At 39.6% G+C, this 22,699-nt stretch overlaps 1 protein-coding gene across 7 annotated transcripts in view; it reads right to left on the reverse strand.

The window, feature by feature from the left end:
- Positions 1–22,699, reverse strand: part of SYNE2 (spectrin repeat containing nuclear envelope protein 2) — a 195,512-nt gene that overhangs the window by 101,821 nt on the left and 70,992 nt on the right. For all 7 annotated transcript variants that reach the window (XM_054198076.1, XM_054198074.1, XM_054198078.1 and 4 more), the window contains exons 40-55: positions 22,396–22,678; positions 21,431–21,600; positions 18,925–19,237; positions 17,028–17,192; positions 15,875–16,231; positions 15,242–15,376; positions 14,238–14,399; positions 12,606–12,752; positions 11,414–11,569; positions 10,774–11,039; positions 7,500–9,609; positions 5,654–5,976; positions 4,518–4,662; positions 3,576–3,791; positions 2,931–3,196; positions 1,977–2,133 (exon numbers count right to left, since the gene is read on the reverse strand). In XM_054198076.1, the coding sequence (XP_054054051.1) occupies positions 1,977–2,133; positions 2,931–3,196; positions 3,576–3,791; positions 4,518–4,662; positions 5,654–5,976; positions 7,500–9,609; positions 10,774–11,039; positions 11,414–11,569; positions 12,606–12,752; positions 14,238–14,399; positions 15,242–15,376; positions 15,875–16,231; positions 17,028–17,192; positions 18,925–19,237; positions 21,431–21,600; positions 22,396–22,678 (5,371 nt within the window). The remainder of the gene's footprint in view (positions 1–1,976; positions 2,134–2,930; positions 3,197–3,575; positions 3,792–4,517; positions 4,663–5,653; positions 5,977–7,499; positions 9,610–10,773; positions 11,040–11,413; positions 11,570–12,605; positions 12,753–14,237; positions 14,400–15,241; positions 15,377–15,874; positions 16,232–17,027; positions 17,193–18,924; positions 19,238–21,430; positions 21,601–22,395; positions 22,679–22,699) is intronic.

The raw sequence follows: 22,699 nt of genomic DNA on the forward strand, positions 1-22,699 counted from the left end.
TGAACAACTGTCTACAGCCTGTGGCCTAGAAATAAAACCCGATCTACGTCCTCTTGCAGAAAGAATGAAGAAACTCATTTGTTTTGAAGGTTTTCTAGAATTTCAAGTTGGAAAGTTCTGTTTGTTTGCTTTATGGTTCCTTTTCCCAATGCTCAGCTGTTTGAGAAACTCATATGTTAACTCAAGTTATTGGTGAAAATGATCTAAAGCTCCTACCAAGCAATGAAAGACATTAAAATTAACAAACTTTTCTTTTTTAATCGGAGGTAATGGTAATCCATTATCTCCTGGTCTCCACTTGGGAATCTTTTACATCACACAAACACAGTGCACAGAAGAAATACATAAGAGTCTGTGATTGATTTATTTCCTGTCATCCCACCACAACTGTGTCTGATAGTAAAAAAACTCAAAACCATGAAACAGCTGTGTGCATAATTCTACCACAGAGAAGGCTGTTGTTGTCAAATGGCTGAATTAAGATTGCGCCAACATTTATGGGAATTTATAGATTCCCTGACTTGAATTTGAAAGAATTAGTTACAGCATTAGTCTCCAAAACAAATAGGTATTTCCATTCAAAAAACGCAATGGAGCCCCAAATAATGCTACAGATTTTATAGAAAACAAATTTTCTTTGGAAGTAGGGATGAAATTGCCCTGCAGATTTTGGCTTACTGGTGTTTGCATTAGGTAAAATTAAGGAATTTTTGAATACTTCCAGCTGAATTTTCACAAAAGGAACAGGCCCACTGGGATATAATGCTACAAAGAAATAATTTAATGGGACTGCTGCTAACATTTGCTTGTTCTCATTGTTTCAGGAACAGGATAAACTCACTTTTGGATGAGTTTTAGGTGCTCAGAGTAGCACAGTTTGGATATAAGGGAAAAGTGCAGGCATCAAGCAACTGCAGTGGTAACATTTCCTCCTGGATACAAAGAACTCAGTAAAAGAGCAGACCCGACTCTAAATTTTAATTCTAAATAATTTTAAATAGAAAACCATCCCTTTCAGAAAAATCCATAAGGTTTTTACCACAGTGATGCTGGCTCATGGGTTTTCAGAACTTCCTCAAGATGCAGTTAACATTTCTCTCTCACGCTAACCCTTGTGAGAATGCTCATATCTGCCACCATGGTCTTTGACTTCTATACTTTTCCTAGTCCTTTGCCAGCTTCAAGCATCCACCTCATAAAGAAAATATGTGGTGGGGACCCCCAACTAGTTTTTATACAAGACACAGGAAAGAGAGCCCAAATTTGTAATAGACCTTAGTAGGCTAGAATAAATAAATTATAAAGTCTTATTGTTAAAAGATAACGCAATTAAATTAATTAAAAATAATTTTTTGATCAATATTTCAAAATTAAGGTAGTATTATAAACACAATGAGACTAAATTGAAACAAATTAAAACAATAAATAAACCCACATTTAGGAAGTGTTAGGAATAATACTATTTCATAAAGTCAAGAATTCAAAGAAGGATAACAAAAATATACTGAAATGATAGAAATGTATAGTCTGGATTGCTGCAGAGTGCTGGCTGCTGCTGGCAGAGACTGTGCTCTTGATCACAACTTGATTTCTAAAAAGCATTTACCAGGTTAACCTCCTGATGTGGTACATCAAATCCAGAGCCTCTGAAGGTGCCTTGGCTAGGTACGCAGAGTGGGAAGAGGCACAGGATATATACTAAGCAGTCCTTCCTAAAAGGCATGCAACTGGCTGTGAATCTCTCTGCAATCTGGAAAGACATCTATGGCTGCTAGCTTGACCACACAGAAGAAGAGGAACACAAACCAAGGATGTGGCAGGGCCAGTCATATTCTGCTGAGCCAGATTCATTCTCTAGAAGTCAATGTGCATATACATATACTTTGCCACTAATTTTACTTGGAGCAAGTTCAAACCCCAGCATAAAAGAGAACGTATTCCGAAAGTCCCTACACAATAACAGCACTGTTACCAACCTCCAGTTGTCCTGCCTTTCCAGCAGCATCTTGTGATAACACAGATGCAGCTTTCTGTAATGCATTTGTCACAGCACTTATTTCTTCAGTGATCTTGTTCCTCTCTTGAATCTCAGTTTGTACAGAATCCTTATGGTCTTGAGTTTTTTCATACAACCTATGAAAGAGTTACAGCAAGAAAATATTAAGCGTTAGACTCTACACTAAGTAGGAGTAATCAAAGAGCATGCTTAATACAGATATTTTTTAAAAATATATATCCAGAACCACATCTGTATGTATTTTTATACTATTTTCTGTAACTAAATCTCTGAGTTTCTGTCCTTTATTATCTCAGTTTCTTCAAAGATGAATCTTCAGATATTGCTAAACAAAGTATGTTTGGTAGACCAAATCAGGTAGCACGCATATTTAAACAGCAAACACAGCTCAGGTTCTCAGAGTCTGAAAAAACTGTCAGAGCAGAAAACATTCACAAAAATTTCCATGTCAAAAAGGAGGCATGGAGATGGGCGAGTGCAATCACAGATTTGCAAAAAATATTTGAGGCAAATTTTAAACACTGTCACTCAGTAAGGCAAAAGTTGCATTGTTGCAAAAAGTACAAGGTTTGATTCTTCTAAGAGTGCAAGACCCACACATCTCATGCAAGTTCACAAGAGATTGGAGCCTCCAAATTCGATCATCATCCCCTCTGGTTCCTTCTACATTTGAACACAAATTGCAGGCCACACACGATATGGCCAGGCTCAGGTCTTCTCCCTAACTACTATCTCCCAGTGTCCACACTGGAGAGAGCAGATGGGTTAGACAAAGCACTGGTCTAACGCAGTAGGGCATTCACTATCTTTTTAAGTGCATTAGAGCTTTCATATATTCTTCAATACCCAGTAAAATGCTGTGCTTATAAGTAGTCCTATGTCATATCTTCAACAGAAATTTCACACCACTTACTTTTTACAGCGATCCTGCATTGCCTTTATTTCACATAAGGCGGGAAGGGCAGCTTCCACTTCACTATTTTCAGATGTATTCAGGAGGTTTCTTATTCGGTGAAGAAGTAAGAGCAAGAGGAGCTGTTGCTGGTTGATGTTTTCCTCAAATGAGTTCACCAAATCTAGTAATTCTACCAGTTCCTCTCTGGTGGCCTTTTCTTTCTCTTTAAGACTTTCTGGCTGTTCTTCCTGGAGCTTATCGAGAATTATTGTTTCGCGTTCCAGCTAAGTAAACAGCATGTCAAAGCATGAGATAAAGTGCTTTTTTATTCCATCACCTTAAGTTACATTATTCATTTACTCATACACACGACTAAGTACTGGGAATTACATAGCCAGAGAGCTTGAACCTCTGAAGTGTGCCAAAACATTTGAGTTTCCTCTAACAAAGCACATACCACACACAGAGATCTGGGTTCAGAGAATTTGTACTATAAATATGCCCGTCATTTTTGACTCCAGGTTCAAAAAGGCTGCAGTTAACTGGCTGATCAGTGGGTGGGAAATTATGTTCTGCACTGATCTCAGCCCTTTACATGCCACTTTACTGAGGGCTCCATCCCTACCATGTTCCCCAAAACTTACAGTTTGTTGAGCAACTCACCTCTTCATTGATGAATTTCCATTCCTGCTTTCGTTCCTCACAGTTAATTTCCAGCCCTTTCGCCGCCTCAAGCAAACCCAGCCAATTTTCCCACAGCGCTGTTACAATGCTGCCCAGTGCCCTGTCACTTCCCTTGCATAATCTCATCAGCTCTCCAGAGACCTGCCTCAGCTTCACAAGATCATCTTCAGCTGAGTCAATGTTGGAGACTAAAACCTTATAGAAAAAATAAACAAGTAAATAAATAAAACAATAGTCAGAAGTGTTAATGAAGCATTCAGTTACATTATTAGGATTCTTTACTAAAACGGCAATTGCTCCACTGAGCTGGTGAAATACAGTTGTAATGAGAGAATTCTGTTGGCTAAGACTGTGGAGAAAGACGGAGTAAATAAAACAAGAAAAACAAACAGAAGAACAGTGTGCCCAGGCAATTAGGTTGTTCTTACTTCTTTCTGGTTGTTTGGAAGGGAAGAGGAATGAGCAGGAGTTACAGATATATAAGATGGCAAGCCTGCAATATAACAAGTACTAAAAGAGATGACAGTAAAGAGGTTGGTTATAGCAGAGGTCTGGCGGGCAGGCAGCAAGAGAGTTCTGGGTGGGGAAACTGGAAATCCTCTGATTTTCACTTCTGAGGGAAACCAACAGGATGTTGATCACCCTGGGTCCTGCAAAGAAGTAATGAGGGATCTGAACAGAAATGCAACACTATCTTAAGCACAGATAATGTTTGATTTCTACAGCAATAAGATGCACTCATTTTACATGGCCTATTATAATCTGGTCTTTTTACAGGTATATAAATATATTCTGTGGTTTTATATATACATAAATACAGGAAAAAGAGTTTAACTTCTTTCTACTATGATATCATATGGTGCACATAGCTGCCACATCAGTTTTGCATGGACTTTTCAAGTTCTTCACAGGGTCTCTTACCTTGCTTTCTTCTAAGTGCTCCAAAGCTTCCTTATAAGACATTGGTACTTGAGACAAAGACTGTCGAAGCATCTTTTCCAGTTTGTTAAGATTATCACACACCTCAACTTTGGTTTTTGTGTAGCTTTTGTATTTTTCAAAATACCTGTAGGAAACAGTTAATAGACCAATTAACATTTATTGTGATTGCTCCTCTCTCCAGCCATAATGCCCACTAGAATACCAAAAAAAAAAAAAAAGTCTCCTGAACTGCAAGATATCTTCAATTAGCATTTACCATACATTTCTGGTCTGATATCTGAGATACTTCAGATATGCAGGTACAAATGCCCCAGAGGTAAAGAAATATAGGTATATATTTCCATGTATCATCCATGGAGCTTCTCAAAAGAATTGTATGTCTTGATCTAAGACTCCATCCTCCTCAGACATTCCCAAAAATCAGCTCCCAGTTTGTAGCACACATTCTATTTGTCCCTACAATGTGTGGTCTGTACAATTCCAATTTCTTATTTCTATATCTTATCATCTCTTTTCTATTACCAAAGTCTTTAAAGCCACCCACTTCTTTGATTATAAAAGTAGATTTTAAGTTTATGCTCAATAGAATTAGAAGCACTGGATCATGAGTAAGGAATTTAAAAATCCTTTACTCTGTCTCCCAAGATTTTTCTGTACGTGTCTCTGTAGGCCCTTCAGATCTCTTCTGTACCTATATTTGAAGGAAGGGAACCATGGCCTGCATCTTGTTTGTTCTTTACTTTCTCAAGCCATAGAATAGCCTACGGAAGACAAGCATTAGGGCCCCTCTGAAAACTATTCTAATCTGCACCAGCACTGAACTAGAGACTGTGGAAATGTGCTTTCTTCTGATTCTGGCACCATATGACACTCAGTTGAGGCCCATACATACTTTTTGGAAGATACTGAAAATGATTGCATTGTAAATTATTACTCATATGCTTATTGCCTGGTAATTTTCCTTCCATTACAATCCCATTTGGGAACAACAGAAATGCTTACAGTTCTTTCTGCTGAGTTACCTGGTTCTACCAGAGCAGAAACAACACTGCATTTATTATCAGTCAAATTTCTCACAATAACGAACATGATCTAGGAAGATCTCTTAAACCTACCTCTGTTCATCAGCTTCCTTTCTTTGAGCCTTCTCCCTTAATGCCAAACTCTTATCGACGAGTTCTGTTAAAGTGTTTTCCAGACATATTTTGTCTTCTGGTTTCACTAGATTTTTCAGCTTAGAGCACAGGTTTTCTATGTTAGCCTTTGCAGAGTTGAACTCTTCTTGTTTCCATTGTGGAGTCCGACAGACCTCCTCTGAGCTATCGAGCTTTGCTGCAGCAGATTTGACTTGATCTTCATAGTCCTCGAGGAACCTGGCAGCCCTCTCAACAGCTTTGGTATAAAGCTCACCAGTCTCACATGCGTCCTCCAGAGCACTCTGAAAGTGTTAAAAAGACAAAGGAACAATCAAGAAAGACAGCTGTGCTCCTCTGGATCACCACACGGTCTTCTCAGAATTTCACACTTCATTGTCTTTGAGACCAATACTACCAGAATTGGCCTGAGGAGGTGAGGGAGGACACATGGCAAATACACTCTGATACCTAGGTAGTCACAGAGCAGTGGTGTGACCTGGGGATTGATTGCCCTCAACCATAGGAACAGGGGTTATGAGGGAACCGCCAATACTGGAAAAGTCCAGAGAGAAGGATGGCAGGACACAAGACCCATATGATCCTTTATGGACATGGCAGCATACATCCTGTTCAGACAAGGAAAGCCCATAGGCTGATGCTTTATTTTCCTCTAGGGGATATCTCCACTATGACTCGCCAAACTGCTTCTCACTAAACCCTCTTATGTATTTATACACAGAACGATGGGTGACTTTGCCAGCTCTTGGATTCCCACAGGGCAGAGAAACCTTGTCATTGTGTTTCCCACACAATACCCAAGCAGTGAAGATGAAGTACAGCAAACCAGGAAATGTGTCAGCAGGACCATCAGGGATGCTGAGTCCCTCCCCCCTGTTATTAGCTACTACCTCATATTTCCTCATTTGTATCCATTGATCTCTTGGGTGGTCAGGGCACAGGTCTTCTTGATGAGGACACAGTTGCAGAACCTCTCTGCTATGAAGGTCACCACTCTTTTGGTTTCCAAAATAAATTTATTCACTAAATCTTTCTCCGTGTATTAACACTGCCCTTTAGCTTAAGGAGTCCTTTTCCATCTGTTAAGTCTACCTCCAGCCTAATTATATTTCTCAGCTAGATTTCCCACTTGCCCTCAGCTCACCAGGTTGAGCAAATTCAGTTTTACTAACTGTCCTCAATATTCCTTATCCCTCTAACAGCATCTGTTCCAGTTTGAGCGGACCTTTCCTGACAAAGGCATCAAGAATCAGACCGATCCTCCAGCAATGCCTTATATACTTGTTTTAAAGCCTTGGATCCTGGTTGCCTTTCCTTTGCTCACCCTCCCTGAGGCCTGATCACATTGGTTTGACCTGCGCTTTACTCTCCTTGATCATTCCCAACTGGTAAGCTTTTTCTTTCTAGTAGAAACAAGGAACTTCTGTTTTGTATATCATTGTCACTACTGAAAATGTTCCATAAAATCAGTCCCAAGGATAATTCCAGGACAATTGCACCTGGTCTTTCTTTAGCTCAATATTTCAATGCAATTTTTTTCCTTCCTCCCCTTTACCTTTCTTTTCTTGTGCTAATCCCTATTGCTTGATTATAATCAAACTGAATACAACTGGTTTCTTTGTATCCTTAGTTTCTTATATGATTCCCATCATATCCACCAATGCAGAGATGATGATGGGCCAAATCAGTTGTTTGAACAAAAGGAGGATATAAGTCATGAAAACATAAACACGGCAGTCACAGACACCTAATCTAATTATTGGGAAAAGACATATGGCTATACCTTACTTTTATTAAATATACTTACAACACGAGCAGCAATGTCTGTCTTCAGTTGTATTTCACGATCTTGTAGTGTCTCTAATCTTTCTTCTATATCAGCAACAAGAGATTTTTCATCTTGGTTTTCCCTCTCTTTTTCCATTATACATTTAAAATCAGAAAACTTTCCTTGAATCATATTCTGGATTCCTTCCCATCGCATCTTTTCATACTGCATATTTTTTATGTCTATCAGAAGTGGTTGCTGAAGCTCTAATTGAATATGCTTTATGATGTGGAATATATGTTCTATTTCATTCTGGACATCTTCTTTGTTTACACACTGGAGACCAGAGACCAAGTTTTGAAGAAACTGATTCAATTCCTCAGCGTCTTTCTCCACACTCTTTATTTCTTTCCTCTTGGATTCTTTGAATGGTGTATCAAAGGCCTCACTTTTGTTTAGCTGATTTTCTGCCTCCTGGGTTAAGTACAAGATTTGTTGAACTGTGTGAAACAGAATCTGTGCAGATGTAAGATTCTCAGCAAGAGAAGAGCTAGAGCTATCATTTAGGATGTTAGCTTCTTTTCTTACAGTGGATGTCACTGTCTGAATTTCATTTAGCAATGCTTGAATCTTATTCCATTCCCTAACAACATTATCAAAGCGTTTTATCCTCCCTTTAATTTTATTTTTAATTTTAAAAAATTTAGTTTGCAATTCATCCAGCTGCAGTGAGTCCCATTTTAGACCTACGCATTCAAAGATTTCTTTGTACTTCAGTGTTTGTGACAAATTGGACTGAAAAGCTAATACTTTTTCTTTAAGTGCTTTGCATTTATTCTTTACTTCCTGCTTGGCACCTAATAATTCATCTTCTTCAAGGTTCATTTCACCACGCTGTAGATCATTAAGATCTTGCTGCAATGAAGTTATTCCTTCAGCAAACTCTCTGTAGACAGCTATCTTTTTTTCTACTTCATTAAGTTTACTCTGAATTTGCCTCTGTGTCTTCCTTGCTCTATTCTTCAGACTTCTTAATTGATCAATCAAAAATAGTTGTTCAGACAGGCTCAGTTCCCCAGCTGTGACCTGACTGTCTTTACAGTGGGATGAGATAAGCCCTTCTATTTCCTGTATGTCCTTTAAAATCTCCTTTAAAATGGCTTGTTGATTGATTAATTCTGACCATGTGCTGGTTTGGTTCGTGTCAGGCCTGGCAAGCACCTCAGCATTTCGAAGCTGACAATGGACTTTTTCTACTTCCGCAATAAGTCTTTGCCTCTCCTCCAGCTGGAGCTCTAGGTGCTGTAACCTTTGAGCTGATTTTAAAACAAGAGCCTTGTATGAATTCTGCAATGTTTGTAAAAGGAAGGTCAAATCAGAGATCTCCTCTGGATGCAAGTTGGGAACGATGTGCTGGAGCCCATAATCCAGTGACACAATCACGGGCTCTCTGTTTACAACTTCCGTGTTCATAAGCTGACAACTTCTGATCTGTGATTTAACATCACTGGGGAAAAGTGCTGCTTTCTGATCAAGAGAGGACAGTGAATCTTTAACCCATGAAATATTTTCTTTCAGCCTCTTCATCATTTCATGTTTCATGAGAGCAGGACCAGAGATCTGAACATCCTCTCGAGGAGCTTGTTGTGCTGATAATGCTTCCAATTTGCTCTGCAAATCATGTATAGAGTTCTCCAAAGCTACCTTCTCTTGATCACTCCAAATTCTTTTCATCTGCAGTTCAATCCTTCTTTTTAATAGAGAAAGACCATGTTTAATGTCCTGTAGCTCTGTCGTCCAAAGTACAGCGTATTTGGCTTTTCTTTCAGATGAGGAATATAACTCTGCCTGTAAATACTGTTCTTGTATCAGCCTCTGAATATCCTGTGCTTTATTCATAAGCAGATTAAATTCGTCAATTTCTGCCACAACCTGATCATGTTTCTTTTGCACTGTTTGTTCCATGTGTTGCCACCATTGCTCCAGTTGCCTCATTTGGCTTTCAGTTAACACTTTATCCATGCATGTTAAATGCTGAGATAAACTTTCTTGCTGAGTTTTCAACTGGTTTAAGACATCTCTTTCTTTTCGTAAGGACTCTATGCATGCCTTAATTTTCTCCAGAAGAACTGTATTGTTCATAGGACCCCTGCCAAAAATATAAGTAATGTTTAAAAAAAAAAATAATAATCCTACAACATTGTCTAGACACATCTTAAAAAGAGAATTTCACTGTTTCGAAAACGATTCACTCACTTCGTTCACTTAATCACATGTATCTCTCAATATTCTCTCATAAGTCTTCTAACCACCACTGCAGTACCATGATTTCTTGCTTATCAGTACAGCATTAGTTATTTCTAGATATCTCTACAGGAAAAGCACATTCTAATGTATATTCTCTAAAACTGCAGTATATACTAATATAGAATGTGTCATTCCCTAAAGGAATGTAGCCTCCCTTTAAAGTTACAATAATATTTTTTTTTCAAAATCAACAATAGTGTTAAGTCATCTCCAAGTGAATTAACAACATTTTATGGTAATTTCTGATTTACAATGAAGATAAAACTTAGTTACAAGAAGAACTTAAAAAATTCCCATTCATTCAAGATTAATTTGGATGAATTTATGTACTCATGTTTTATTTCGAGTATTTTGAAAATCCCGCCTAAAATACATTTAGCAGCTAGATTTTTATTCAACTTTTTTTTTAATCTCTTTGCTGTAAATTAACAATTTTATAGATTTTTTTTTTTTAAGGATTTTCAAATTATTGTGACACATTCTTGTGACCAATAAGCTAGCTCCATGTGTTGAATGCTAATTCATAAAAGGTACTAAATATTTTGTGTGCATTGGTTACCTCTGAATTGGTACTGTAGACTTATTTATTGCCACAGAATTCTTCCTATCAAACAAGGTTCATTTTCAGAGTAATGAGATATTTTGCTCAGAAAAGAACTAGAACTGATGAGTCCTTAAAGAAAAATTAGTATTTCATATCTGCGATATTTTTGCAAAAATATTTTAATATAGCTTCTAAATAGGTTTTTAGCACAACAATCATTTCTACATTTTGCCTAAAAAATAAAGAGTAGACGTTGCTAAAGGATAGCAGAGAACCACCAGAAATGTGTCTGTTTAAGGTTGTTTAAATTTACAACCCCCTGAGACTCCTCTTGCTACCTAACATTAACGAGATGGATAAAACACCATATTCTTGTCTGAGCAGTATTGAAGTATGACACAAAATTCAGTCTAGGACTATATTTGTTCTGCAATCTTAACAGAAACCCTCACCTATACTTACATTTTTATGTTATCTTTTTCTGTTGACAAATTTTTCATTGAGGACTGCAGAGCAGAAAGGTTTTTCTGGTACTCATTCATTAAACAGTACTGTTGTTGCTTCACTGCCTTAACAGCATCTAGTTCTTGAAGCAGCCTGTCCCAGCAGGGCACCACAGGCTCTGTGGTTTGCAGCTCTGCTCTGTTTGATCCTGTTGCATTGGGAAATGCTTCTTGACTACGACACAAAGACTTTGCTTTCGATGTTTCCAGTTCAGTTTGTAAATTCTGCAATCAAACCCACCACAGAGAGAGGATTAAAAGAGGATCTTAAACACTTTCAGCTTTCAGCACAAAATACAGCTAAATGCTGATAGATCTGCAAACGTATGCTTGCTCAGTCACATGTAAATGAGCACGCATGCTTGTGCACATCATGGAAGTGCATGCACAATCGTAGGTGTATCTACTACTGTACTCTAGATACGAAATATGGTATTTACGTGGACATATTTGCATTAAGGAACTGTGTAGATTACCTGGTAGACAAACTGACTAATCATAAGACTATATGTAACAAATTTTGTTTTGGCGACGCGAATCATAATTCTGTAACTGTATCACTACATTAACAAAAAGGAATGGCTTTGCAATTTCCATACCTCCAGCTCTTTTAGTTGTTCATTTATGAGCACGATATCCAGTTCAGCCACTTCATTTTTCAGCTCATTGACCTTTTGTTCCTCTTCAAAATATTCAGTGTTTACTTGCACTCCAGGAAATAGTTCCTTCTGGACAACCACTTCTGCACCTGTGTCCTACAATGCAAAACAGGATTCTTATTTCTGAAGGTCCTAAACCAACAAGTTTTCTGACTGCAAAACTTTGCTTCATGTATTTAAGCCATGCCTAAATCCTTCTGTGGACTTGTCAGTGCTAGGTAGGGCTCAATGATCTTAAAGGTCTTTTTCAATCTAAATGATTCTGTGATGATTACATTGTTCTTTAAATGCTTTTCAATAGTACCCAGTATGATCTTCTCCAAAATTTTTCCAGGAACTGAGGTTAGACTAACAGGTCTGTAGTTCCCTGGGTCTTCCCTCAACCCCTTTTTGTAAATCAGAATAACATTGGCTTGCTTCCAGTCAGCAGGGACCTCCCCTGATTCCCAATACCTTTGGGAGATTTTGTTGGGGTTTCCAGTTAGACCAGATGTGCAAGTCCCAGGTAAGACCTTGCAATGGACAGGCCAGCTGAGGACCTGCCTATAGATTTAACTGTGAAGATTAGATCTGGCCCAACCTTCTATTTAAGAACGTGGTGACTGAGGATCAGCAGTCATGGGCCACTTGTGATGTTACACCCTTACCCTTAAAGAACAACAGACTTAGTAACGTTGTTTAGTAATGTACCGTGTTATTGATTCAGCTTGAATTCATTCTCCTTTCTCTATTTTATTTCATTTATTTTCTTATGCTGGATCACCCTTGGATTTCAGTTTTCTGATCTGCCTTCCTTATGATGGCAAAGACTATCACAGCTAACTATAATAACATGGAAAAAAGTTGCATTGAATCACAACTTAAAGAAAAACTCTGAAATCACAAAGTAAAGACTGATTATGATGGCGCTGAAAACCAATATTGCTCTTTTGAATGGATCCACTGAAAAATATGATGTGGCTAGCACTTAGGATAAAGTTCAAGTCTACCGTGGACATAAAGCAGAACCATACACAATGGTCTTGATTTTGATGCCTCTTCTCTCATAACAGAACTTCATCTGAAGCCCACGTGGAAACAAAAATTCAGTGACTCTGACAAATGCAGCTTGAAATAAGAAAATATGGGTTACCTCATGTGCAGAAACTGGGGGATTAGATTCCGGACCATCTTTCTCAGCTGCTGCAGATTTCGGGACTCGACTCTTCTGGCACACCGTTTGTTGGACCTGCTCCACATCTTCTCTATATGACTGATTCTCTACATCACTAGGTTTCTCCTTTTGGTGTAAGAAAAACAAAAGAAACAAGTAACTGAAAAGCCCTAATCGAACCTGCTGAATAGAAATTACAGTGCTTGAGATGACAAAGTTACTAAGCCCATAATTACAGGTAGATGAGGAAAACCACAATTACATCTTATAATTTATTGTGGGCAAGGTTACGGCAGAGGAAACCATTTAGAAGCAGCAGCGCTGTAGTTTTGTTATAAAATTTTAGAAAAAGTGCAGATTGCAAGTGTTCTCCCTCTGACCTACACTATTCATGTTTCATCATTCTAAGCACGGGCCTTGAACTATGTACCCTTGGATGCAGCCTTGAATGCATTTTTTAAAAGGTTTAGCTTTTTTCTGAGGCTCCAATCTTGTACTTGTACTGTAGTCAGACAGTCTGTGGTTAGACACCCAACCAATTACCAAGCAGGATATTTCCATGGGCAGCCCATGGATTTGCTGTATGTATATGCCAAGGTATTTGCCGACTGCTAGTTCTGACGGAGTTTGTTTATCATGTGGGCACAGGTGAAATACAACCGCCACCCACACTCATAACTCTCTATCTCCCTTCTTCCTCTCCTTGGAGCGAGAGGTGGGGGAGAGCAACTGTTGTCCTGTCATTGGCCAACCCAGCCCAAACCATAACAAATGAAGAATGGCAAATCCTTACAGCATTACCATGGTGGAGAGCACAACATCAGGGACCTATCCATGCTGGACAGATATCTGAGCTAGGGACTGCAAGTCAGATAGGATAGACACTGAAAGTAGCCCACCTGCAACCCAGAATGAGCAAATTTACCCCAATTCTCAGCAAGCTCATGAGTGCACGCTGTGCTCCATCTTGTCATAACTACACTGCTTTCATCATTCCACACAGTTTGCTAAAACTGAACGTCTGAGAAGAGTCTGGCTCTATCTTCTCTATAACACGCCTTCAGGGAGGGGATGACAGCAACAAGACCCCTGTTAGCTTTTTCAAGTCCAACAAGAACTTAGCCTCTTCCCACTCATTATGGCTCCAGCTCTTAAACACTGCTCTAGTTTGTTGAAATTCCCCTTGTACCAGGGTGCAACACACAGGACAGAGCATTTCAAATGCAGCCTCATATATGCAAAGTAAATATGTAAATAAGAAATCTAAATAAATGAAAAAGAGTCAAGCAAAATAACAGTATTTAAGCCAAATGGTAAGAAGACTTCACAACACCTCCGGGTGACTTGGAATGCAATATCCTCAGCAAACTACCTTGTGGCAGCCCATAGTAATGAGAACAAAAACCAAACAACCCTCCATACTAATTTTAAATGTTCAAGAAAGGATTCAGAGAGTTAACGCGTACTAAGTATACAGCACATCAGACAAAAATAGCTCAGTGTAACTTGAGGGTTTTTTTTATTTAGTAGTACTATCATCCCCACTGCAACTAAACTGTATACATACACTCTCAAATTCAATCACTCTTGTGCAATCTCATGTCCAGTTACCTCTGCTGGATGGGTTTCCTTTCTTGTTTCATCACCTTCAATACTAACACCATCTTGATGCCTTTCCAGTTCTCCTTCACCACTCTGAGCCACATTGTCCAGAATGTCCTCTTGGACCCTATTATGTTCATCCATACCTGGGCTCTCTTTATCAACCTCCCCCTGATTTGAAAAATACAAAATGTTTACAATCAGTCACAGTTCACAAAAAGTCGCAGTAGAAAAATCTAAGTTTACTAGGGAACATCACACTCCACAAGCTGTCTTCTCTGTCTTCAGCTTAGCTTAAGCAATGAAGGAAAAGGCTGAGGTAACCCAAACCCAGAGTCTCTTGGAAATGCCTGCTCAGATCAGTTTGCCGTATCAGGACCTTAATCACTATGAAATAGTTTCGGGACAAACGAAACAGGAGTAAGTGCTCACATGATTTTTAATACTGTCATAGAAGTTTCTGCTTAGACACATTTGGCAACTCTAATTATTCATCTTGTTCCTCTCCAGGAATCCCAGTACAGATCATTTCACACTGATATTTTGATGGTCATCTCTCCCAGCTACTGTTATCACTCAATGGTCAGGTCAACAAGAGCATTCTCCAAGTTGTTCCCTCAGCTTTGCACATGTGAAGTCATTTACAGTGTGAATGTCCTGAGGTCCCCTAAAGATCAGTCGTTCCAGGTTAGTGTCCTCTCATTATCTACCTGGTATGTGCAGGTGACAAAACCTGTTGAAAATGCAGGTATGTTGCAGGTTTTGCATCATGGAGAAAGTGGGTCCAAGCCCTGGGGGCCTATAGAGAGCATCACATTGATCTCTTGCACACTTCACAGAAGCAAGGCTGAGGGGATGATTTGGAGAACATAATTTATCATTCCTTTCATCAGATAAGGAAAATATGTCTCTATAAGACTACAAATTTTAAGGAATTACATATGCATTTCTAGGGAACAGACACACACAGATATATATATACTGACATGTATTAGAACATATTTGTCAGGTACCTGAACAGTCTGCCCCAAGCTGTCCTTGTTTTGACAGATAGCCTTCAAGGGACTGTCTGACAAAATGCTGCTTTCCTCCAAAAGTGAATCATTTTGCTTCTCTTTCTCTGACATATTTCCATTTACATCTTGACCCTAAGAGAAATGATATAAAAGAAAACCTGCTTGTGTGACTGTATACATTGTATTTTAACATTAGATCTCTGATTGGCAAAAATTACTATCTATGAAAACAAACAGGAGAAATATTGTGCTGCAGTTCTAAACAAGTCTTACTAGTTTAAGAGAAGCTCTCCAAGTTCTTTGTCAGAGGCATATCTGCAATTTTCTCATCTATACACCTTCTCCCTTTGTGTCCTGACCAAAGATACCTGGCTCTAATTACGTGCAAGAGAAAGCTATATGCAGGTTGTGTTTAAATGGAAAACTCCAGTTTTGAACAGACATTATTGGCTTATTACAGACTTGTTACAACAAGTTAAAGGAGTTCTCCACATCTTTGGTTTACACGCATATATTTACAGAAGGCTTAACTGCAATGAAATTAAGAATGCAATATACAAAAGGCATTTGAGAGACAGATGTCTCTCTAACCAGTCTTCCACTGTCATTATTGTCAACAAATATACTCACATCATGCATTTCCAGAGGCTCCTTGAACTCCACTGCTGTGGGGCTCTCTTCTGCAGTGACAGGAGTATCAGAAGTGATTCGTATCTCTCCCTTCAGCATTGTACCTGCCTTATCTTCCATTTGTATTTTATTACCAAACTCATCTTTTAACTCAAGGACTTTACTGAAAATACTTTCCTCCTTTTGCTTGACATTTTCAAGTCTTTCTTCCAGACTCCTGTGTTCACTCTGAAGTGTTTCTATCTCATCCTTAATAAACTTCTGTCCTGGTGAAGAGGTGTTTTGTTTAACAGTTTCTGCTAAAACCAAAATCTTCTTTAATGTGTCTTCCCATTGACTAAGAGGTGCTTGTTGTTCCTTTAAACACAAACAAAACATTTTATTGACAAGTATCTTCACTCAATATACTTAATGCTAAGATCTAAAGTCAATCACTAAAACCATAAATACTTTTTGTGAACAACAAACTGTGCTGAAAAGTACGTGCAGACCTATTTGCTGCAGAAAGTCAAATACTAAACCAGTAGTTTTAGTCAGCCATTTTTGTGAACAGAGGACACCTGAAGCTATAAGCATTATGACAATGATAAAATAATCAGTATGCTGTGAGGTGCATAGAAATCTTTACAAGTTCTGAACAGATAATCCCCTTCCTCTTCTATTCCTTTTTATTTGTTAGAGGTATAGCAAATTCTGGAGGAAGGGGAATTGCAGTGTTCCATATCTGAGCTATGTTTTCACCTTTCAGTAGCTCCTTGTGCTCACAGCTACAAGACTGTTATCCATGCCACCAGAGTGCAAAAGAACGTCTACTTATGCATGAAGGACGCTTCTTAAAACTGAACTTGGCTCACTGACATTTTCCTAAGCTTTGCTAAGCTAACAAACAAAACTGAAGAAGCCTGCGTGCTTGAGCTAGGACAATTCTAGCTTCAGTTCAGCTAACAGTAAAGGTCCATTCAGTTCATTAAGGGTAGTTTTAGGGCTACAGCTACCTTGATAAAAGGAAGACCAGATATACTTTGTATTTTAGCAAGGTTTCTTAGTTTTTCAGTTTGACACCATTAGCAGTTCTCTTCTATAAATGTGATGGTCTGTACAAGACCCTAGGGCACGGACCCACTTTCTCCATGATGGAAAACCTGCAGCTTACCTGTGATTTCAACTGGTTTTGCTCAGCTGATGTTTGTTGCATTGCTGGATCTTCACAACCAGCAAGCTTCTCAGAGACAGTTTTCAGCTCAGTGCTCAGGCCTGCTACCATATCCTGAAACTGCTGGTGCTCTTGAACGTGCCTTTCCAATGTCTGCACTATGGTCTAGAAACCAAGGAGTTTCTAGGATTAGTCCGTCATTAAGTCAAACAAATATAAGTCATCCCCAGACTGCCACAGCTTTTCCAGGACTTCAGCAGCAAAAAAAAAACCCCTTGCTTGTTTCCCGTAAGATACGCAGCTAACCATAGACGCACAGAAAATATCTTGCCCTCTTACCCAGCACATCATGGATTCCACCATGAACAAAATCTTCATTAATAGCAGGAAGCAAAAGAGATTTCATTCCATAAGAATATAGAATCGTCAAGGCTGGAAGGGACCTTTCAGATCATCGAGTCCAACCATCAACCTAACACTGACAAAAACCATCAATAAACCATATCTCTAAGCACTACGTCTACCCGTCTTTTAAATACCTCCAGAGATGCTGCCTCAGCCATTTCCCTGGGCGGCCTGTTCCAATGCTTAATAACCCTTTCAATGTAAAATTTTTTCCTAATATCCAGTCTAAACCTCCCCTGGGGCAACTTGAGGCCGTTTCCTCTTGTCCTATCGCATGTTACTTGGGAGAAGAGACCAACCCCCACCTCTCTACAGCCTCCTTTCAGGTAGTTGTAGAGAGCGATAAGGTCTCCTCTCAGCTTCCTTTTCTCCAGGCTAAACAATCCCAGCTCCCGCAGCTGCTCCTCATAAGACTTATTCTTCAGACCCCTCACCAGCTTTGTTGCCTTTCTTTAGATGGGCCCCAGCACTTCAGTGTCTTTTTTGTGGTGAGGGGCCCAAAACCAGACACAGTACTCGAGGTAGGGCCTCACCAGTGCTGAGTACAGGGGGACGATCACTTCCCTAGTCCTGCTCACCACACTGTTCCTGATAAAGGCCAGGATGCTCTTAGCCTTCTTGGCCAGCTGGGCACACTGCTGGCTCATAATCAGCCAGCTGTCGACCAACACCCCCAGGTCCTTTTCTGCCAGGCAGCTCTCCAGCCACTCTTCCCCAGGCTGCACGGGGTTGTTGTGACTCAAGTGCAGGACCCAGCACTTGGCCTTGTTGAACCTCATACCACTGGCCTCAGCCCATCAATCCAGCCTATCCAGATCCCTCTGCAAAGCCTTTCTACCCTCAAGCAGGTCGACACTCCCACCTAACTTGGTGTCATCTGCAAACTTACTGAGGGTGCACTCAATCGCCTCGTCCAGATCATTGATAAAGATATTAAAGAGAACTGGAAATATACTTCTATATACTTCTAAAAGGGATGGTTTCTATTCAAAATGGATGAAAGATTAGATGCAGAACACCACATAGGGTGCAAATGCAATTTCCACTAAACTGGGTGGAATCAATAACAAACAAGATGCAGGAAAAGCCATTCATCCTTCCAAAAAGGAAAAAAACCAAACAACTACCATGGCTTAGAGATTGCAGGAACAAATGCTTGATACTATATAGCTATCAGAATCTGTTTATACAAATAAAAAAATGTTATTCTTCATACTTACCTTGGTCTCATTTGTTTAAACATTTATCCCTCTGCAAAGCACAAGGCAGTGGAAAAATATGAGCTTCTGGTGCTCTTTTTCCCATAGTGAGGGACAGAGAGAGGGAAATTCCCTGTTTTTTTTTTTTTTTTTTTTTTTTTTTTTTTACAGAGGAACTTTCACCACTCCCAGTTTTACCCATAAACTTGCTAGCTGAATGACTCTACAGGCAAACAGTGAGAACTGCAACCAACAGGCATACCAAGCTCATAAGAAAAGAGTAAGGTTCCAACCTGTAGATGGCTGAGCAGATTTTCATGTTGGTGTTTTAATTCCAACCATTCCACCTCTGTGAAGCAGGGATCCCCAGTGTGACCCTGTAGGTGATGATCTCGGCTTTTCAATTCTTTAAATCGGGAAGTTAAGCCTTCTGCTTTCTGCAGGAGGTCAGCATAGTTTGCCAGCTGAGCTTGCTTCTCCTGCAAACCAGGCTGAGGGGCAAAACCTATCTCCTCTTGCTGTTTCTCCAGTTCAGTTAGAGCCAGTCTCAGATCTTCTTTGCTTTGCTCATATTGCTCCTTGTTGAACTGAAGTTGCTCCTGAGGGCTAAGAAAAAATACTGCACTTAATAGTGTCTAAAAAATTTTCATTCATTACCTAGAAAATGTCAAATTGTGAACAAGTCAACCATTAGAATGAACTTGAGCACTCTGAATATTTTTCTTCAGGTTTTAAATTACTGATCAGCTTTAGACCGGAATTTTCAAGGTGATGAAAAACACTGAAGCTATTGCTGCTGAACTGGACTTAAATGCAGGACAAGCGACTAACCCTCTTAAACCTTAACCTGTAAGCCCATAGTTTCTAGTATCTGAGACATGATGCTCATGCTCTGCATTTTTCTGTTTTCCATTACAGCAGAAGGTCTGTTTAAAAACTACAGTACAGCTATGAATCTATTTTCCTTGACAACTTCTTATGACAGTCTCCTGAAAGGGAATGTTCTGTAGAAGATACATGTTGTATTGGTTGAGATGGAGGTGGGGGACTGTTTTAGAGATACAGACAACAAAACCAGCATATGTAATTATGGGTCATGTTAGCACAGTCCAGTGCCTACTTTCCTGACCTTGACGTTGGATTTTGATTTCTGGGCTTTATAAGCGTACATGCTGATTTGCTGCAGGTGAACAGGTTGCTTTTGTCCACAGGAAATATGCAACTATGATCAGTGAGACAAAAGTAACATTTGTATGTTCACATTTAGTGATTAAGCTCAGATATTTTCCAGATGGAACTTAAATGCCAACATTTGAAAATATGATCCCACACAAACAAAATAAAGTCTGGTTACAGTTCTGTAAAGTACAGCAGGATAAATGAGGACAAAAACAAAGCTTAAATGTTTTGGTTTTTGCCCCTCAGGATACATATTTTTTGGCAGATCACAGAATCACAGAATGGTAGGGGCTGGAAGGGACCTCTGGAGATTACCTAGTCCAACCCCCCTGCCAAAGCAGGTTCACCTAGAGCAGGATAATATGATATGATAATAGGATATGATAGATAAAGCATAGCCTCACACACGTTCAGTACTCCTGCTTCAAGTTCCCTATTCCAGCTTCACACTGCTGCCATTACCATGTTGCATCTGTTATTCACAGGCCTGATCCTGCAAGGTCCTGAGCCTCTCTTCAGACATGCTGAGCACCTCATCTCCTGTCTTCAACATACGGTGAAGAGGGTGCTCTGCATTCTGCTGTGTTGGATCCAACATAGCCAATGCTCTATCTTCCTGAACGCCACTTGTATTGCTTGTACGGAGTGCTTAGTAATAAGAGACGGCAACTGAATATTCTCAAAAATACTTGGTTTTAATAATTCATTCCCTGGTTGTCATTTTTTAAAAAAATATACAGTAGGCCTACTCTAGCTTCCATTGATCTCAACAGTGAAGTTCCCAGTGATTTTAGTGAAAATTGGTTCAAGAATGTTACAGCAGACAAACATCTTGAAAGTGTCTGCATGTGCAAAATCAGAACTTCCGTTTAAGTTTACACGACACAGCAGGATTCATCTGACATGTTTTAAAGGATCAATTTGGCTCTCAGACGCAGTTGCCACAGTGCCAGTGACACTAAAGTGCCTTCACTGACTTAGCAATATTAACAATATCAGCTGCCACAGCCACGAAAGCCTCTCACAGAGACAGAATAATCCAGGTTTTAGAAATTCTACTTTGAAAATCCCAGCCTTCTTGATTTACCCCAAAACTCTCTTCTGAAGTAGTATAAATCTGTGCAAGGGTAGATCCCACCTCTGCTGGGGGACCATGCCTGGGACACACAGCCCAGATCAGGACACACAGCCCAGATCGCATTGCAGGGAGGGGCCACCACAGTGGTTAAATCAGTGCACCCTCACTGCACAGACTAATGGAACAAAGAGCAGCGGATGCAGGGGGTTTTTTTGTTTGCTTTTTTGGGGTTTGTTTTTTTTTTTTTTTTTAAGACTGGCTGAGCTACTTTAGTATCAAAAGGGAATCTGAGGCAAGCTTGACAGACCCCATCAGATGTCCTGCCACTCCCCCTTACACCTCCTGGCTACACCCCCCACTTGACCATTCAATCCAGACTATGATCTGGCCCCCAACAACACTGCAGAAATACAAGTATTTTTGTAGGTATCTTGTTCTGCCCCCAAAGAACACAAATTCAATGGAACTGTTGCAGGAAAAAGATAAGAAAGTCGATATAGCAGGAAGTGATCTATACTGACAGTTGACAAATTCCACATTACCTTTTATATTCAGTGGCTAACCGACAGGTACTTTCCCACTGGTTCTGGAGCTCAGAAATAATCTGCTGAATCACTGACTTCTTATTTTTCTCAGTTTTCATTAAAGATTCTCCTAGAGCTACCATGTTCTGTAACTTGTCCTCTCCTGCATCTTTGAGAGCTGTGATTTCCTGTATTAAACAAGAAGCAGTACATATACAACTATTTTTGGTTACAAATAAAATGTATTACCAATGACTTTTTTCATACTTTGTACACTGCTGTCTGTCCAAGACATAAGAATTCTCCTTCCAATATATCACATAACTGATATATAAATGGATCATCTAGTTTTAGAAAGTCTGGGATAATGAAGCTGACTTATTAATTATTCTCTACATAACAAAACTAATATTGTGCTGAAAAATAAAAAAATGGTCCAAATCTTAGGGAGAGATAGTTGTCACAATACTACCCCTTCCACAGAATGAAGCACATAAATTCCAGCATGCTCACTTTTGGCTACTCTGTTAGGAGGCCTCCAAAGCAGTCAGAGACAGGAGACACCAAAGCAGACATTGGGGACGGAGGCCCACCCAGGCAGTGGAGCAGCCCAGCACAACAAAACTGCAGGACACCCAAGCAGCCACACACTTTGCAGACGCTCTCCAGCTACGTTACTGACCTCTCTTCTCCACCTCTGGAATAGGCTATGATGGTAAGGAGCACAGCCACCAGCACCTTATGAGTTCAGTGCTGCTCCACCCAGAGGTGCAGCTGAGCCTTTTATCTTATTTGAGTAATAAACTATGCAAAACCAAACAAAAATCCCAACACCTCCCCCAAACCCCCCTACATAAGCCACAAAACCACAGGCAATCAGCAGTGACAGCATCTTTTAGGAGGTGCTGACTCATCAAGCATTCCCCTGATATTAGCATGAGCTGTGAAGTGGAAAAGAAACACATTTAACACAATACCTTTACCTGATTAATCCTTTCGTCTGATGGCAACTCACTTTCCTGTGAACTCAGGTTATTAACAGCCTCCTCGAGCTTTTTGATCCAGCAAGAAACATCCTGAGCAAGTTCTTCAAAATTTTGCCCTTCCACTGGAAGTCTCTTAGTATTCCCTGCCATTTCACTTACATGTGTTATCAGTGTCTGATATCTACTAATAAGATCACTGGCTTCTGAAATGGTTTCATCTTCTGTCAACTGAGCCTCCCTCAAAGAGTTTGCTAGCTGCGCTATGGAGTCAAATGGTTTTCTGAAAAATACAAAAAATAAA

The sequence above is a fragment of the Rissa tridactyla genome, chromosome 4 (assembly GCF_028500815.1).
Source record: "Rissa tridactyla isolate bRisTri1 chromosome 4, bRisTri1.patW.cur.20221130, whole genome shotgun sequence".
Taxonomy (NCBI): domain Eukaryota; kingdom Metazoa; phylum Chordata; class Aves; order Charadriiformes; family Laridae; genus Rissa; species Rissa tridactyla.